This window comes from Lepisosteus oculatus, chromosome 13 (assembly GCF_040954835.1).
Source record: "Lepisosteus oculatus isolate fLepOcu1 chromosome 13, fLepOcu1.hap2, whole genome shotgun sequence".
NCBI classification, from domain to species: domain Eukaryota; kingdom Metazoa; phylum Chordata; class Actinopteri; order Semionotiformes; family Lepisosteidae; genus Lepisosteus; species Lepisosteus oculatus.
Genome location: NC_090708.1, coordinates 4,454,471 through 4,474,484, shown reverse-complemented (window position 1 = coordinate 4,474,484; position 20,014 = coordinate 4,454,471). Strand labels below are relative to the sequence as shown.

The window sequence follows — 20,014 nt, the reverse complement described above, 5'->3', positions numbered from 1 at the left end:
ATGTCTGCAGTTTCAAGCAGTATGAAAGAAAATACTTGTTTCAAGGATTGCAATATGTGCCTTTTTTTAACATTCTCTTTTCTTCAATGGTCAAAGTCAAATAAATCTTTGCATTTGAATTTCTTTTATGATTTGTTCATGTATTACTCTGCTACAGACAGTCAATAGAGACAGAATTCCTGCCAGTCAATAAGAGTGGTGTTACAAAACCACCAGCAGCCCAGTTAAATCAGGCACAGCATTTCTTTTTATCTCTTCATAGAGTCTGTTTAAAGGCCCATTTGCGGAACAGTCAGGGCTAGTTAGAAACTCGGGCGAGAAGATCTTAGTTTTACATACAGTAGCTTTACATAAATTCATTCAATTTTTCCCCACACAGGGGAAGCAGCACAAAGAGGTTCAGTAACTTGCTCAGGGAAACTCAGAAGGAGACGATGCCACAGCCGGGACTCTTGTGAACAAATGCTTTATCGCTAAAAATGTAGCGTCTTCACCTATTATTCCTGTATATTCCTCTTGGCTCTGTGTTTCAGTGGGTTCTTGTGAGGTTTTTAAAAACTTCCTGCTCTGTCATTTAAAGTAGTTAGGTGTTCCAACCCTCCCTAAAAACCTGTATCACACAAGCAGTCTGTCTGATAAAGACGCACCACCTCATGAGTGATGAGTGTCTCGGAGAATTTTACCAGGCAAGAACAGACACTTGTCCCCCAGACAGTGCTTGCTGGTAATATCAAGGGAATAATAAGCTCTTTGCATATTTGTTCAGGTTTTGCAAACTGGTGGATCTTGCAGAATTGACCTTGACAACAGAGAAAAGCAAATACCTATTAGAATATGACAGCTTTGTCCATGTAAATTAATTATTAAGATCTGATTCAATAATTAACAGAAATAATTTTCAAGATGACATTATTGCACCAGCTTAGTTTATGGAAGATTGTGCAGGTTGAAGAGCACAACATTTTGTGGAGTGCGTGGTGTCATTTGTTGTTTGCCTGTGCTCGATTGTTTGTGGGCTGTATAGAAACCAAGCAATGTACTGTGTCTGACTTCACAATCAATGTGTCACTGTTGTACTAAAGTGTAGAATCTGTCATTGCAGATAGATTTAATTAGTAGCAGTTTAGAGGCTCGCTTCTCCCTAGTGAGAGTAAAGTTCTGATCTTACCACTGCAGATGGTCATATTTCCATTGACTACAGTTTTATCTCCTCATTAGCGATGAAGAAGTACTGTAGTGGTTATTTGAAATGTTCCTCTGTCACCGTGATTGCTTAGAGGACTGAAAGAGTTCCACAGTAAAACTGAATGCTGTAAGATCTGATTTTAATTGTTTGTTTTGGTCGTGCTATTTTTTCAGTGCAGGCAATAGAAAAGGCGAAAAATATACTTATATTCTACAGAGAACCTTATTTCATTTTAAGGACAACAGCTCACTAATAATGTGCAAATTGTGTTATTCGGTTGTTTTAAGAACAGCACAGACGTACCCTTAAAAAATAAAACTATGTGTACACCCAAGGTTTATTTTTCAGTAGGACTTTTTTCAGTTGAATACTCAATGGCGGAAATTTTCATAAAACATCAAACTACTACAATCCAAATACCATTCATTTTCTTAGCAAAAACAATAGCTGGGCTTGTAGAAGAATCTGTAGGACTATTATTTTAAACTTGGTGTTTCTTATTGGCATTTTAAAATTCCCTACAAAATATTTTGTGTAATAATGAAATAATCTCTGTGTGTTTGCCAAAAAATCTTCGATCTTCAGTCCTGTTTAAATGTAGATTGTAATATTATGTCTTTATTATATTCTTGTGACCATGTTAAAGTCAGGAAGAACCGTCTCCTTCACTTTGCTGAAAGTAACTGTACATGTATCATTTAATAGGCCTGAAACATTCTGCGTGACATGAAGTGTGAACTGAACTCATCCCCCAAATTCCCAGGTTAGGGAATGTGTTTAAAATATTGCATCACAGAAGTGAGTTAGTATTATTAGCTGAACTGCACAGACTTAACATCTTAATTTTATGTAGGTACGGAGAAAAACCTGCATCACAGAGAAGATTAATTTCTGTTTTAAAATGTCTTGCCTTCTCCTGAAATCAAAACCAATCCATGTATTTCATTGATTTACTTTTCCGGATAGCTTTGTTTGAATTAACTAGAATCTAAATTAATCACATTAATGCTTCAAGCCTAGAATGTTGCAAGAAAACACATTAAGCTGTAATGTGTTTAGAGACTTAGTAATAAAAAGTTTGATCATCTGTGTTAATAGCAAGCAAAGCTGTCAATTAAAAATTTATAAGACAGTGAAAAACAGTCTTAGAAGAAGATATCATTTACCGAAACAAACCCTCACTGCTTTAATGATCAGACATGATCGAGTAACATCTCAATTTTTTCCTCTTTACCCTTTCCTTACATTTAGATAATATTTGCAAATATTTTTAATGATTCTCGCTGTTGCTGGGCCAGAGCTGAAATTTTAAAAATAATTTTACTTCTTTTGTCTAAGTTGTTTTTTTAATTTTGAACAGCTGAGAAATTCCTATTTTCCATCATATGACATTTCAATTTGGAAGGAAAAGCCACGTCTGCAGTACTCTATTAAGAAAAAGGAGAACCTCTGTCAAATAAAGCAATAATGTAAGGAAGCTTAAGCTACATTAAAGACAGAATAAATCCAAAAAAAGCACAGAATTGTGTATTAAGCTGATCTTCATAATGACAGAATTCTGAGTAAGCATTTTAAAGGGTGCAAACCATATGGAGCAACTAATAATAGGTTCTGTAGCTGACAGTTACTTTTGTAAATCAAATTTCAGTCTTGCAGTCTTGCAACTCTAGTGTATTTTGCAATCCTGCCCCCTAATGTTCAATGTGAATACATGAAATAAAAAAAATACTGTATACTTAAAAGTTGCACATGATACACTCCTGCCTTAGTGCTATAGATTAAATAATGCAAGCAAAGGCCCCAGTCTTGGAAATACAGCATCATACTGAACCTTTTCTATCTGATACAGCTAAGTATGGTGTCTGCATGCATAAGGAATTGCGAGACCAGGCTGCGTGGTTATTCAATACCCTCTGTTGCTTCTTTTTCATTCTTTAAATCATGCATCATCGCTGAACACCAAAATGAGCAAGACTATCGATTTGTATTGCGATTTTCACTGCCTGCCACAACACATCAGGCTAATGCTGAAAAAAGGGGCCTTGTTGTACTGCTTCAAAGAAAATCACAGCCGATTATCAGGGAGTACAAGCTTCATCTCGTAGGCTGCATCCGTGTAATGTTATTTTGCTGAGCCTGTCACATCCAGTAAAAGAGTATGACTGGAGCACCTTACCTGTACAGCATTCCATAGGATCTGGGCCACTTCCGAGAGCACCTGTCAGGGGAATTGGTCACGGATGGAGCATTCATTTCTGAACCCACAGGCAGAGAAGGCGCTCCTGCAATTTTTAAAAAGTAGGGAAAAAGGTCATATATTATATCTGGCAGCCAGGGGGCAAGAAAGGGAGAAAACAGGAGATTTTTCAAGAAGATATTTGGTTTCTGGCTATTTTTGGTGAAATGCAGAAACGAACCGTCAATTTGATGCATCACTGCCACATTCACGGCCTTTAACTGATGAGAATATCACCTGAACGGCATCACACAGTTTCTTTTTAAGAGGTACAAAAATGTTTTTGCTTATTACTGGTTCATAAAGAAAACTGACTTAATGCTTGACACAGAAATTAAGAAATAAAAAATCCATTCAAGATGTGCTTTTCACCATGTGTTCATATCTTGTTTTTCAAGAGATCTAGGCCTGTATCTCTTATATAGATCTAGATCTACATATTTTCCTGCACAATACACAAGCAGAGTGTTTATTTACAACAATGACTTAAGGCTTTATATGTTCCATTTTAAACATTAGATTACAATCCATTATATTGTGTTATATGTTTCAGATATTTTACCCAGTGAAGACCCAGAGCCTTCCCTTTAAACACCTAAAAAACAGATTTCTGCGCAGATTTTTTTTGACAGTTAGAATATTTTCAAAGGGCAAGAACTGTTTACCAGGAAATAATTAGACTTTCCACTAGCGTAGCCTATTATCACTGGAAAGAAAAATACAGAGAGTGGAGTTTAAAACTATGCAACCCTGTTCAGCTGAAAGATGTTCATGTGAGTCACTCCTGATGCCACTTTAATTTAAATTGTTCCTGCAGCAACTCGGCTCAGGCACAGACATTCCCAGATGTTATCATTCAGCACTGTGAAACAAACACTTTAGGACTGTGTATCAGATTGTGGAAGCGTGGGATGCTATCTGTGTCCATATATAAACCTTGATCCCAAGGTGCATTAACATCTAGAGTGAACGTAGAATAATTAACTGTGAAACTAATTTTGCATAAATACTGGTTTACCTGTCTGTTATCTCTTGTTTTGCTATACATCTTCTTATCTCTGATGCAGGCTAGTATGAAGATTTTCATTTTGCAATGAACAGTTTGGACAACAATCACAGCTCACGACATATCTCATCCATAATAATAAAGGCATTAACAAAAACAATCCTTATTCATTATTATACCATTTCATTTATGAACAATTTCAATAGGCCTAAAGTGCCGTGCAATATCCCACACGCAACACACAACTGAAGCACAAAAAGCAGGAAAAAGCACAAAACATTTGTGAAACCAAGGATAAAGCTTAATTATAAGAGCTTAACTGAAAACACAGAACGTTGAGTGCCAACAGTGTCTACCAATTTGGGCAATCTGGGGCAAGTAACCACTTACACAGGCAGCATCAACAGCAGTAAAAGGACAGAAACCTGAACCTGTGACAGCAGCAGGTAACGTCAGAAGCTGTTTTTTGATATTAGGTATTTCGTTGAGAGAACTGCATTACATGTTACATTACTTAGGTTAGACTAAGTAGAAGTGAAAGAAAACTTATTAGCTGGTTCCAGTATTTTATCAATAGTGAAGAAGAGCACTGAAGGATTACTGTGACTCCTCTCAGTAAGACTGGAAGAGAAGAAGGATACTGTGACTGCCTTCTGGGCATCTCTGTAGAACTGCTGTTATTGGTTATCCATCTGTAGATTAAGCCCTGTCTTCGTCTCCAGCTGCTTAAAATGTCACTCTGCTGCCTTCATAGAGTGTGCACATCATCTGGGAACCAGGAATAACAATGAGCAAAATGAAATAAAATTTCATAGGAGATGGACTATTAATAAACTGTGTTGGAGTGTCTTTGAAAAGACCATCAGAATTCTTGAGCAAAACAGACTGAGCTGCACCAAGTGGAGTTTGTATTATCTCCTCCACTAGCTGAGTTAATCAAACTCAAATCAAATGAATCTTGAAAAGGTCAAAAGGTCACAGTCTGTTAGTACGAGGTGGAAGGACTACAAGATTAAGATTAAGATCACTTTATTAGCCCTATACGATTTCTCGCATTAGGAATTTGTCTTTTTTGCAGACCCCAGCTTGCTCTCCATGAGACAGACAGACAGGGAGAGAGAAGCTTGGGGTCAGAGTGGAGGGTCAGCCATTGTACAGCACCCCTGGTGCAGTTGGGGCTAAGTAGGATTCCTCTGCTGGCCGTGGGATTTGAACCTGCAACCTTCCAACCACAGGCACAGATCCTTAGCCACAGAGCCACCACACTGCCACAAGTTCCACTAAGACAGCCTAGTGGTTAGAAATGATGCTTACCTAACCTGCAAGAAGCGATTAAGGCTAATATATAGCAAACAATACAACAAAAACAATAAAACACAAAAATCAGTCCACTGCAGCTGTTGAGCAGTTGAGGACACAAACATTGGCACTTTAAGTAGTACAATTCTAGATAGACAATCTGTGAGGAAGCATTTATACCTCAAGGAAGCAATTCCACCAGGTTTGCCATGCTTACAGCTCTTTCAGGTGCTGGTTCAGTTAAGTCATTAGTTAAAACAGCTTACTGTAATACTGTACATCCTATTATCTTTAACATGTAAAACTGCCCTATTATCAGATCTGTTTTTGCTTGACTGTCAAAACTCAAAGAGTTTTCTTATGATTGTTTTTTTTTCCAATAAAAAAGAAAGCAAAATGGTTTTCACCTCAGCTGTGTTATGTGGTGGTGGCTGACAGGACAGTGACACTAGAAGCATCTGTAATTATTACTTGCCACCAGCATCATAAGTACATTCTGTGAACCAGCTCTATGGGGCACTCCCAGACAGGACTGTTTGCCTTGCCATGTTCAATGGAGTTTACAGCGAACGTTCAGAAGAGTTGGCAGCAGCTATGAGCCTTTCCTCCTTCACATTCCCATAGTATCCCTCCTCCCCCAATCTCCCAATCTCCTCAGTCACCCCTTCTCCTCCCCGGCTGTCCCTTGGTTAACCCCTCAATCTGTATGGGGCTCCCAGCCTCTCAGCCAAGACCTTTTTCACCACATTGCATTCTTTCATAAATTTACTGCAGGAATGAAAAACAGCTTAACATAAACATCCAGCACTGATAGTTACAACTGAAGTTTGCAGTTTTATCATTTGTGTTTTTTTTGCTAACCCTATTATTCATTTACAAATGTCCAAAAGTGGACATTATACTCCTCAGTATTTCTAGCATGATGTGGTCACACTGGTTGAGTTTAATGCTGCACTTGTGCAATTGATATCTATGCTTGATGACCTTTTGGCCTTGTGACTTTTTGCAACAGACTGGATCTGAATGCAACAGGGATCAGTAGCACTGAGCCAGTCTCATAAACACTAGAAGGTGAAATGCCACAAATATACTGGCATCTGTTGATATCCGAAAAAAGGGCACCGGCAAACAGCGACCACAGTGTACTTAAAGGCAATATTTTAAAGTAATTGTATCATATATCCAGCTATTTCCAATAACTGCTTAGTCCGTTACACAGTCTCAATAAGCCCAAACAATGACGAATGAGATTGTTTGTCATTGGTGCACAAAATGGCGGACACTAGATGGGATACCAGTCCATCACAGGAGGACAAAACACAGACGTGTTGGACGTTTTCTAAAAGTCTTCTATTATACAGACAAATTTTATCCAAAAAAATCTATAATTAATCAATGGGATTTGAACTAAATATGCAGCAAAATAATAAACCCATTTCATTGACCGCTGTCAATTATGATTGCTGGGGGAGTGCGTGCGTAATGCGAATGTCCATGTACTATCTAACTGCTTTCCAGTGTTAGGTCATGGGCACAATAACGGACACAAAGCAGGACGCACCCTTCACAGGGCACACAAAGACACCAGGGACAATTTTCCCAGAAGCCAGTTAACCTTTCAGCATGTCTTGGGACTGTGGGAGGAAACCGGAGCACCCAGAGGAAACCATATGCTTTGTTTTTTATCATTTTCAATAAAGAATGAACATTTACTTGACCGTTTTAATGATTTATCTTGTCAACGTTCTCCCCTCCCCCAGTTATTTATTTGAATTAATCTAACAGCTTTATAAATTGTAAAAATAGGCAGAAATAATTAATCATTTCTTAATAAGTTTTCTTAGATAATGCTCCTGTGAATTGGGCTTTTTTTATTCCAAAGATGATAATGGTGGGAACAATTATGTCAGTCAAGTTACTTAGTTTTCCCGTGTAAAGACATTTCTCAGTCTTATTCCCCACGCTTGATCAAACACGTTTCCCGTTATTTTCCCCCATTTTGCTACTGCCTACTCTTATGCTGGGGGCTACGTGTTGAACTGCGTAGTTAAATAGTTCCCTCGTTCCCCGTGTTGTCGATTTATAAAAGAGGTGAGACTCACGAAGCCAACTTCAATTCTCACGTCAAAGTTGCCATTCGGCTTTGCTGGACCTCTCAGGAGGAACCCGACACCTGCACGACACCTTGCCCCAGCACATAACCAAGCTATTTTCTCTGTCCTCCGGACCGGAGCACCTACAGTATGTGAGCTGAGAGCACGTTTTAAGAGAAAGCGGGATTTGTATTTGGCGGAGCATGCGCAAAATGCCCACAGGTGTTGTGTGCGTGTGTGTGTTTTCAGCTGTTGCTCCACGCTGTTAAGATTGCGTGCTCATCTGGCATACCTGTTTGCTCGTTGCTGCTGTGTCCTCTTACTTGATGTGTGAGAGCCGTGCAGAGCCTTCGTTCCCGTGCTGTTTACACACAGACCTTTCTCAGGCATGCTCGACTGCGCTTACTGAGAGTCCAATAATAGAACAATATCAATCACGCCTTGGGTCAGCTACCAGTCGGATAACTGCGATGTTGTTAATATTGTCCGTGAGGGAGAGTCCGGTGGCTCAGTTTTCGCAATACCATGAAGTCTTCTATGTCTCACGTCTTGACAAAGATCCCCGTATAGCCTACTTATATATTTTTTTCAGACAAAAAATACAGGGCTGTTGAAGTTTGATTGCATTTGTTTGGGATCTCTTAAGTTCCAAACAAATGCAATCAAACTTCAACAGCCCTTTAAACTGTCTGATACTGTAAGACGTTTGACAAAGAACATTAACCTTTTTCTCAGCTATAGTGTGATGCATTTGAGAGATTTAATTTTCTGTCTTGTAACAATGCTGATATCTATTATAAATTGAATGAAAATACGTTTTATTTTACCTTGAAGAGAAAGCTTTTTACTACATAATTAGGCAGGATTTCCATACACATTTTCATAAAATAATGTTAAGTTTACAAAAAAAGCCTCAATCTTTCCGTGTACCAAGATGTAATCAAGAAAAAATATAAAACGTAAATTAATAAAACTACCTCACAAACAGTGTCTTTTTATTTGTCTTTTATAACCTATGATTAGATGCAAAATGTTAATGTATGACATCATGTTTGTGGTTAACGTTGCTGCCTCACAGCACTGGAGACCTGGGGCCAGTTCCTGGGGTGTTATCTTTGTATGTTCTCCACGTGTTCACACAGGTTTCCTCCAGGAACTCAGGTTTCGTCTCATAGTCCAAAAACTTACCGATGGCTTAATTCGGGAAAAAGTGTCCCTGGTGTGAGTGTGTCTGTGTATGTCTCTGTATATGCCCTGCGCTGGACTGCTGTCTTTGTGTGTCCTTGTGCCCGTTGTGTGCCAGGATAAGCAGTAGCTCCGCCACAATCCTGTATTGGATAAAATGGCAAGATAGATACTTAGGTATGCATGTACTTTGTATTTCTTGCAAAATGTTTTTACAATCTTGCATAACACATTTTGAACACAACGTAAAATACGTGAAATCAAGTGTGTGTAGTTGAACTCCAACTGATTTGAATGAAACGTGAGAAGTAGAGCAAATAGTGATATTTTATTTATATTTTTGGATTTGGTGAACTAGTACATAGAGCACAGATTATTAGATGCATTAAAGTTATTTATGTATACAAAATATAATTACAAGTACAGTTGGTAAATGTAATCTTCAGTCAACAAAGATAGTAAGTTGCAAAGTCACTATTTTAATTGATTTTTATGCAGACAAAGCTTAGCTTAGTTTAGTTTGTTTCTATTACACAATGGCACTATTGTAGCTTAAACAGTGGGCTTGAATTATGTCATTTAGCCCTGAATTATATAAAAACCGCTACCCAGAACTCCATTGATAAAAAGCAAAACATTCCCATAAAGTATTATGTTTGGAATTTGAAGATGGCAGGGTCATTAAAATGTTTGATTCATCTACTGAATTAAATAATCAGTTTCCTGTGGACACTAGGTAAAAGATAGAACACTATGGTTTATGAAACTTCATGATTGCTGTTTCATATGTGTTATTGCACTGTCATATTGAGGACTGGGGTTTTTTTTTCATCCTACAGGGGGAGTTAAAAATTACATTTTCAGATCCTGCAATCTCATATGCCATGTAATAAATCTGACCTTTTATCCCATTTGAATTGAAACAATGTGCCCGCAAAAGCAGTTTAGTCATCGACTGAGACAGTTGAAATGGTGGTGTTGTTGAGTTCACTGCTAATAGAAACTGATGTTCCTGGTGCGCTGGTATCATTCTTTTGCGATTTGCCTCTGACTAGTTCCTCTGTATTCCTTTCTGGTTTTATCAAGATTATATAGCATTTAGGGATAAATATGCACGCTAACAAGCCAAAGCTGGATGCCAAAATCGCAAATATTTGTACTGCCACCATGAATTTGCCCCTGGTGCTTAAGTACGCCGGGACGAAGGAGATCCACACAATGAAGAAAACCAGCATGCCAAAGGTCACGAATTTTGCTTCGTTAAAATTGTCCGGCATCTTGCGAGCTATAAAAGCGCATATGAATCCCAGCAGAGCCAGCAGGATGTCGTAGGCAAAGATGCAACATATAAATATAATGGAACCGATGTTGCATTCCAGAATGATCTTTATGTTCTGCGAAGCTGTGTTTTTCACAGGGTAAGGAGGCAGCAGGATGAGCCACACTGTGCACGCGCACACCTGAATGAGAGTACAGACCAAGGCGATGCTTTTCTGATGGATGGGCTTGATCGGGTCCCCGTTGGCCTGCTCCTGGGACTTCGCTTTGGCAGCCCTGGCCCGCAGCATCAGAACGACGGTCTTTCCCATGATGCAGGAAAGACACATCGCGAAGCCCAGCGCCAGCGCCACCTGGCTGGTCATGCAGGACCAGTGCTGGGGCCGCCCGATGAACACGATGGAGCTCAGGAAGGTGATGACGAGGGAGAGAAGCAGGAAGAAGCTCAGTGTGCGGTCGTTGGCTTTAACGAGGGCAGTGTTCCTGTGGACTAAAAATATGATCGCCACTGCAATCGTAATGCACGCCCCGAAGGCTGAAATGCTGATCAGCGTTATTCCCAGGGCCTCACTGAAGTCCAGGAATTCAATCTCCTTGGGCACACAGGCATCCCTCTTCGTATTGGACCAGTAGTCTTCTCCACACTGAATGCATTCCCTCGCATCTTTCCAGAAAAAAAAAAGAATTAAAACCATGACTCTTAAAGCATGTGTTTCATTTCCCGAAAGGGATTGCCTACAAGTCCCTTGGATGATCTCAAACACCAAAGAACTGACAGGTGATGTAAGCCTATGGGGTTAGAATTGACGTTTTTGACCTCACAGCTGCAGGTGTCTCTTTTCTAAGCATGCTTGAATACTCAACAAGCACATGCCTGCTGCAGACATGTGTGGTCCTGCACAGAGCTTGTGACTGCGATTCCTCAGGAGGCCAGTTACAACTGGCTGGGTGAACAAGCCTCTGGTTAACCAGCAGGAGTATCCCAGCTTTCCAGAAAACAATGGAGAATGAGGAACAATGATTGTTGATTTTGTTTTTAAAAAAGGAAGCTTTGATATTCAGTGGGACATTTTAAATAAAAGCTTACATGTTAGAGGAGCAGAAAGGCACGAACATCCAGACTCAGAGACATTTTGTTCCCACAAGCTGTCAGATTACTGAACTCTACCCCTACCACTGGATCACACTGATGTGTTCTTTTTTTTCTCTAAGATGTATGTTATTTAAGTTGTTGCTGCTGCTGTTCTGTTTTTGTTTCTGGTGTTTCCTTAATGTCTTGCATAGGAGCATACATGCAAATAAGCATTTCATTGCACTTGTGCACATGACAATAAACTAAAACTGAACTGCAAACTGAATCTTTAAAAGCTGCTCATGGCCTAGTGTTGTTCTCCATACCTGTCTCGTTAGAGATCTCCCCGTCAGCACAGGGAATGCAATCAAAGCAGCACACTGGCTCCCCCTGTCGGATGCCCTTCCTGGTTCCAGGGAGACAGCTCTCGCTGCACACAGACCGCGGAGCCTGCACCAAGACAGATAGTATTTTCTGAGCTAGGACTGTAACACCTTACTGGGAAAAAAAACTTTGCTGTGACACACTTTAGGCCTATTTATAGAAAAGACCCGGAGGTGGGTGTGAGCAGAGCTCACTACTCTGTCGAGAGGCACAAAAAAGGAGCAAAGGCTTGTGGGCTGAAAATGACAGTTTGAAAATATTGAATAAATAAGCTATTACCTTTGAATGATACATGTGCAAAGTGTACAGTATGTGAGATCTATCTACCTTTGTTAGTTTAATAAAAAGCAACCTTCTGCAACATCATCAGCATCAGGGCCCTCTATTACCCACAATGCCAGGCTAACAGACAGGGCTGTGTATGGCTTTGCATATCAACTGTGTCAAGTTTGTTGATATCAGTTTAGCATGGCTCAGAATGGTAGTTTTGACCTGTGCTCCACAGTTTCAAAAAGAAGCCTTTGTCCCTACTGCACCCAACCTGTAAGATGTTATTGTTCCAGACAATGGAGTCGTTGTTGATGGTCATTCTTGACTCAGCGGGGGCGGTGCTGTTGTAATGTCCGATCTGTACATAAGAGACACTTCCATCTGGTTTCTCCTGCCAGTTGATAATGTCATATTCAGCCTTCACGTCTCCATTGTCATCAAAGAAAATGTCTTCGTTGGTGTGGGTGGTGAATCTTAAATTCTTCAGGTAATACATTAACTGCAATTGAAAAAAAACAGTTACATAGTAAGACATTATAAGAAGTAACAGTAATCTTTTCCTCCAAAACTATAAATACATTTCCCATAGTAACGTGCGTGTTAAGTACCCGTAATTCCATTGTGATGCCTTTGAAGATGGTTACATACTTGATTTAATTAATAAAACCATAACTTTAAAATTAGGCAAACACCCTTTTAGTTCTCACATGGCATGAAAGAGAATTGGTAGCAATCAATTTAAAATCTTAATCAATTTTAATTGCCACTGTTAGGTTTTGGTCATTTGCTTTAAATGTCATTGCACTTCCTGGCACTGTAATTGTTATTTTTGCAGCAAATGTTAAAAAGTGCACAAACCCCTGTTCTACATCAGCTGCTCTTGTCTTAATATTTGTTTTATAACATTGGCCAGACTAGAAAGAAAATATCCTAACGACTGTTCTAGACTTCATGGCCCATTATGCTCACCTGCCAGGGCTCAAAGTTATTGATGTCAGCACAGCTGTTCATGGGAAATGGGCCCTTTCCAGGCTCACAGTGCTCCAGGTTGTGCAGGGCGTGAGCCACTGTGTACACAGACTTATAGACGCTGTATGTCAGCCGGAGTTCGGAAACATCAGAATATGTGTTATTGATTCTCTCGAGTGACTCAAGCCCCGTGCAAAAATGATCAGCCACTGGATCCATGTTGTGTATTCGCGTGTCTGTATCATTGGAACTCAGAGCGGATGTGTTCAGACTCCTAACGGTGCGTGTGTAACCCAGGGTGCAGTTAAAGGCCTTCTCCCAGAACTCCTCTGTTAGTCGGTCCTCGTAAGGGTCAAGGTTAAGGAGGTATGATTTAAGTCCTGGGATATCTGCTCTCCGGATAGCGAAGCCTATAGTTCCACCAAGGGCTGAGTTATACTCAGGTTTACTGATTAAAGCTGAAGTTATCCAAGCTTCACTGGCTATCCATGTTTTGTTGGTGATGTTGTGGGCCACCAGTTCTTCTGTCAGCGGGCTGAAGTCGACGTCGGAGGAGAACACCACAATGATGTTGGCCGTGGATTTCTTGATTGCTTCCACGATGCGGAGCACGCTCTCCCTAGAGTACACTTTGGGAAGTGTCTCTGAGAAAGAGATGCACACCCCAGCCTCCTCCACCTGTTCTTTGAACACTTTGATTCCATACTTTCCATAGTCGTCGTCCGAAGCTATTGTGGCCACCCAGGTCCACCCGAAGTGGAGGACGAGCCGAGCCATGGCCTGGGATTGGTGGACGTCGTTTGGGATCGTTCGGAGAAATGACGGAAACTGGAACTTGCTTTCCAGAACGGAGCAGGAGGACGCATAACTTACCTAAAAAGAGCAAAGTATATAACAATTGTTACAGTGTGGTATCTGCCATCAAATACTGCTTTTGACATTCCAGGAGGCTAGATCTGAAAATCACTGCTCGTTTTCTACAGCTAGAATTTATCAATCTGTCATTGTGTTTGTGCTTTATTTCCAAAACCAATAACATGTGGCCAAAACTTTTATCCATTTGTCTTGCCATTCCTGCTGGCTGGCTGCACAGGAGCGAGTACAGGTTAATTTCACACTGAAAAGTAGAACGCGGTTCCGAGGTGTTGAGCCCTTCTTGAGGAAATCCACGCCCAAAGAAGGCCCAACAGCCCAAGCGTGTGTTCCTTCTTCCTGCTTGGCAGCGTGGAATTAATGTCTATGTGTTATATTCTAGGTTGTTACTGTCACGTTCGTCATCCCTCCTCTAGAGGGCACTCCTACCCTTTTCGGTCTTGTTTTTAGTTGACTATTTTCACCTGTTTCTAGACGGACGCTAGAAAGCCCGCCTATCACCGGGCTCAGGAGTAGCCCGAGGGCACAGGCTTCATCACGGCATCCTGGCCTCTGAGTCCATCATGGTTTTAACCTTCGGTGTTCCTAGTTCCCCGTTTCCTGTTTTTAATTGTTTTCGTCTCGGATGGACCTCCCAGCACTGGACATCGGACTGCACTCTAACTACCCCTTTAGACTTTTTGTGATGTATCGCCTCGGCCTTTCCCCGTACACCGATCACCACCCTCACCACCCCCTGTCTAATCATCCAGCACCTAGCCTCAGATGCAATTATTAATCAGAATCTCACTTGACCTAACCTACTTGACCCAACCTACTCACTTGACCTGACCTAACCTTGCTGTGTCTTCCCTGGTGTGCTTCTCCAGAGACTTCCGGATTATACCGTCATGCGTAGGGTCTTTAACAACATGCTCCAGGGGAGTCGGATTCGGCTTCCGTGACAGTTATTACATGTAGAAGGCTGTCAGTGTCTCTGTATCCAAAAACCCGGTTAATACCCGATCATCAATAAAGTGTCTCCTCCCGTACACAGTGAAAAGTCCACACTCGGGAAACAGGGCGTGTCGGGTGTGGCGTTGCCGGAGTTATGGCACTTCAGGCTGCCCCGGATTAGGAGCCCTACCTGGGGAAAGTAATAAAGTCCCAGAATCCTGGCCGTGGCGATGGAGAGATCGGACGCCCCCGCCCCAATGAGGGCGGCCAGGGGAGCCCCCGAGCTGCAGCGGTAGTTGGGCACGGCCTCGTCTTGGCCGGTCAGGTAGGTGAGGGTGCCCTCGACGGCTTTGGAAATGGTGAAGCACGAGTCGTAGATCACGTAGCCCAGGTCCGTGTTGGGCAAGATGTCTTCCCTGTTGTTGATCTCATTGATGGCGAATCTCATCGTCTGGAGCCACCGGAAGGTCCGGAAATTGAACCTGCAAAAGGATAAACAAATCAGCAATAAGTCCGGTAATATTTTTAAAGGTCCTCAATTATGGTGATATTATGAAATAATAAGGGCCCATAAATTTAACAGTATGACACTCAACATGATGGCCACTGTAATATCACACAATATTTTATCAGTATTGTAATATTATTGGTGTATTATTGTACACGATGTACTGTGTATTTTGGTGTAAAGTGAACTAAAATAAAGCTAAGACAAATTGGTGATAAAAAGAACTGTAGCAGTGGTACTTGTTTTATGGAACTTATTGTTTTTGACAGTATTTATTTCTGTATAGCTTGAGAAAGGGGGGAATGAGATTTCAAGAGCCATAGGATATCCATTCTTGTACTTTTTACCAAAATTAATAACACATACTAAAAACAAAAACTATTTTACCCCTTGTTGCTTTCACTACTTTCGTGTAACTAATACAAATCTTATAATTATAATAGTTCGGTGATGACTGTTTAATGAAAGTATCCTTTCATCAGCAGCCAGAAGGAAAGCCTGACAGGAGAAATTAATTCGGTCTACAGACTGTCGCTAGAGGGCAGTAAAGAGTATAGAACTTACAGTAGCAAGAACAGAAGGAATCTTTCACCACGATGTAATGATGCTAAGTGCTATTTTACTGGGAGAGAAGGGGTTTGCAACTCAATAGTTAGACACAAATAAATCATACATAACTACGGGATGGAATATCTATTCAGTTTTTAAATATAAATCCGATTATTATTGTCCAAAGGCCACTATAAAATAGCTGTTGTGACACGGAGTTCAGGGATGCCACAAGCTGCTATTTCATTGGCCAACACAAAGGAAAAATAAACCAAGATGAGTAAACCCTGCCCCTTGCCTTAGCTCCACTTTAATTCGAGGACGTCTCTTTCGGAGGAGGAGCCAGGAGCCTACAAATCAGACGGTGCGGTCTATGCTGTTCAGTTGTTGCCTTGCAGCATGGTGCTGCAGCTTAATTTAAAAGTATAAATAATTAAGGAAGCAGCATAAGAATCATATTCTCGTGATGTTGTGAGAGAGTCGCCATCAATTACTGTTTCAGCTAGGAACACCACAGTAGATTAAACATGAGCATTTTAATCTAAGATTTTAAAAAATATCCAAAAAATAAAAATAGCTGTGCTACTGTCACTACAATTACTTTTAAAAATATCAATACACACAAAGTATCAAAGTATATATATTTTTTTTTTGGGGGGGGGGTGGGTTATAAACTAAACTATGATTTCATCAGGTATACACACAAAAATTAAGGATGAACTCCTTTAATAGAACTTCAGTCTAATTGAAGAGTAAAAATCGTGTTTCTGTCCTAAACGCACTTTTACACCAATCCCATTCATACACCGGTAAACGCAGCAGTTTGTTTTCACCACTGTAACGGAACGCCCTTCACAGATTGAATACATGCTTTACTATAACAATTACGCATTTCACCCTTTAAAAATTATTCTAGAATAAAACAAAACTGTCTTTTTTCCCCCCGACTTTCATTCAGTCACTAACATTGCGCCACCGGTCAGTTCTCCTAAGCTCAGTCTAGAAACCACCGCGCACCTGACCACAGCCAAAACACAGCTTTGTGAAAAATGACCACTGAAGCGCTCACCCCTCACAGTCAGAAGACTGTGGTACTGAAGAAGTTGATGAGTTGGAAGACGCCAGTCTGAAATGCACAGGGAACATCCCTCCAACAATAACCTTCTTTTTTTCAATATTTTTATATCCATAGAGGTTGAATTTTGCTTTGAGTTTACAGGTAGACTCGGCAGAAAGATAGGCAAATACTTGAAAAAGCAGGCATAATCCGAGCAAGAAGTGAACTTTCCGTTTAGCGGCCGGTAAATCCATATTCGTATAGTAAAATGATTGAGAAAACCTTACCAAAGCTTTTAAGACTCCTATGGGTGTTTGAACTGAAGGAGCAGGTATTCTTTGAACTGCAGCCTACTGCAGACCTCAGGGGATCGCCTCTCGAATGTTGCATAAGAAAACAGGACAAAACAGCTCGTTACAGCAAATGTGCGTGAAGGCGAATACATTTCTTTATGTGAGTTTTATAAAGATACGAATAAAACGGATATTAACAATATAGAGTTTGGGATGCTGAAGTGAATGTTTAACATGCAATTTTCAACAACTCTCTACTGCTCTCTATAGCCCCCTAAACCGTTAGCTGTTAATGGCTCATGGTTTTCCCCTTATTACATGTTTAACTGTGGAAAGTACTGTTCTTGCAGCCAGGGGTTCAGATGTTGTGGCCCAAACGAAATTCAGGAGAAAAAAAACACAAAGCATGAGTTGATATGATTTTATTATACGTTTGTGCGATGTTAGGGGAATACTTTAATAGTTAGCTTGTTAGATCTTCACTGCTTCTTACCACGGAAGAGCAGGAAAACCTTGCCGAACACATCACCACCCGCCTCGGCAGGAGAAAACGCAGCGACTTCGGCTGCTTTTCCTGTTCTCTGCTTCAAGGAGACAACAAAATAGTGAAGCGATCAAACTTGTTGCGCTTTGAAAGAGCCCCGGGAAATATAAGCTAATCAACGCTGGAAAAACAGAGAGTGATTTTAATTGCTCGAAAAGTCAGCCGAGACAGCTCGAAGACAAGGGGCAAACTTCAGGGCCCCCCGTCCCACAAGGTGATTTTAATTGTGGATTTACTTGCGCGTCTTGCATTAACAGCGTGTTTACACCGACACGACGAGCTGTCGTGTCAGTAGAATTCTCCAGGCTGTTGTTGACACATTGAACCTGTTTCTACATGCCCTTCAATATGATCTGAAATGAACACCTGAACCCCGAGTCAAAAACAAGTGCGCCCGAGCGCCTCTGTGCTCCGATCTTTCCCACTGGGCAGAAATGATAGCTGCAGGCGCTACAGAGCTTATTAACTGGTAACAAATTAAATTAAGCAATTAGCGTCCATTTCAATCATCAAACCACTTTTATGAAACTGCAGAAAGTATTCTTGGAAGTGCAAACTTGTTCCGAACTTCTTCTAAAGACGGTCTGCGGTATCAAACCAACCTGTTACAATTAAATGACACATGTTTAATATGTATCGATGTAGAGTGTTACTTTTTATGGTGGGGTTTATTGTACAACACAACCCGTTCGTCCAAGACATCGCAAATGTTTCAAATCTGCACGTTTGCGTAACAGATTGGAAATATTATCATTCTGTTAATTAAGAAAATTGATTTTATTGTTAAATGTGGGGTCTCATACACACAGTACGTTCACGTTTTATTTTGGTTCTTGGCATTTGTAATTTGTGAAGATCTAGGATGTGCTTTGTTGTATAGCAAAATCTGACAAAATAATGAAGCCTCATATGTTTGTTTTTTTTGCATGGTGGGGCAAATACGTTTATTTAGTAGATCGCTTTTGGAACTGACATGAAAGGTTCTATTATTATTATTATTATTATTATTATTATTATTATTATTAGTTTGGGGGTATATATCCTTCAGTTAAAATGTTTTCCAGTGTGTGTGCTTGCTTGCTTGATTGAAACAGCTTGTTCTTTTGTAAGTCCTGGCTGTAGCGATGCAAGCACACGGATCCACGCAGGAGCGCGGCGCAGACACACACTGGAGCTGCGCGAGCTGCGCCGAGTTTAATAACAGGGGCTGACAGAGCCCCCAGCGCGAGAAGGCGCTCATCCTGACGCGTGCGCGGCTGACGCAGAATGAGCAATCGTGTTGCACATACGAGCCAGAGAGCTGATGCAATAGGCGGGTCTCTGTTGTTTAGTAAGGGTCTCTCCGAAGGGTCTTCATCAATTATTTTTTCCACTGAACGTCGGAATAGGGAGAAGCCGGGATGGTATCTTATTTTTTTAGCACCAGTTATTCTATTAATTATAGTAATTGACTTCATTATCATATGTTTATTATATATATATATGCAGAGATGTTATTCGCTTTTAAATGCAAAACTCCTGATGTTTTGCCGGCGTGAGGTCCTAAGCACGTTCGCAGACATCAGGTATTTTCCCATTGTTATTCACCGCTGTCACCGCTAGATGGAGCCCCGGTACTGTCTGCAGATGCAGGCGGAGCAGCGCTCGTACAGGCAGGGATTGTCGGACTGCGTGTGCCAGTCCCACCCCGCGCAACAGCTCCACGACGTTTATTTTCCTCTACAATGCTGTTAGGAGGTGAATCAGTGATTGAGCAGTGCAATGGTCAATCTCATCTCAGGTTAAATTCTTAATAACTCTAGTAACGAAATTTGGTTAATACCAGTTTATAAAATAAATATTACAATGCATACATATTTATAAACTATACATGTATTTGATTAATTTATACGCAAGTTAAAAAATACATATTTGAGTCAAAACTTATAAATGGATACTTTTTACCCCCAAAATTCCAGATTAAATGTGTGATAACAGAAGTAGCAGCACCCTCGTGTCAGGCTTTTAGTTCCTAACTTCAAACTCGCTCCTGAAGTTAATACTGTTAAAATCAAAAGAGCGCTTTTTTTTAGAAGTAACGGAAGGTTTTTTTAAGACCCAGGGTCCATGAGTGTGAAATACATCATTTAGATTCCAAGAGTTCATTTTATTTATCGTGAAGTTCATTATCTGACCTTTTTTGTTGAGAATAAGGTTTAATTCTAGTGTTCATGGGGACAAATGTATGTCAGCAAACTGCAGTACATTATGATTTAAGTAAGGACTATAAATGAAAC

The 20,014-nt window shown here is 40.6% G+C and overlaps 2 protein-coding genes across 3 annotated transcripts in view; both read right to left on the bottom strand.

Moving 5' to 3' along the window:
* Positions 1–8,200, bottom strand: part of kcnab1a (potassium voltage-gated channel subfamily A regulatory beta subunit 1a) — a 100,381-nt gene extending 92,181 nt beyond the window's left edge. For both annotated transcript variants that reach the window (XM_069197342.1, XM_015360858.2), the window contains exons 1-2: positions 8,113–8,200; positions 3,363–3,468 (exon numbers count right to left, since the gene is read on the bottom strand). Coding sequence is in view for 1 of the 2 variants with exons in the window: in XM_015360858.2 (XP_015216344.1) it covers positions 3,363–3,439 (77 nt within the window). In the remaining variant the exon portion in view is untranslated. The remainder of the gene's footprint in view (positions 1–3,362; positions 3,469–8,112) is intronic.
* A 1,114-nt stretch (positions 8,201–9,314) lies between these two features.
* vmn2r1 (vomeronasal 2, receptor 1) lies at positions 9,315–17,199 on the bottom strand. Its single transcript, XM_015360696.2, has 6 exons — positions 16,914–17,199; positions 14,978–15,269; positions 12,979–13,851; positions 12,281–12,508; positions 11,682–11,805; positions 9,315–10,947 (listed from the first exon to the last, which is right to left on the bottom strand). The coding sequence occupies exons 1-6, from the start codon at positions 17,153–17,155 to the stop codon at positions 9,950–9,952; spliced, it is 2,757 nt and encodes a 918-aa protein (XP_015216182.2). The 5' UTR covers positions 17,156–17,199; the 3' UTR covers positions 9,315–9,949.
* Between the last annotated feature and the right edge of the window lie 2,815 nt (positions 17,200–20,014).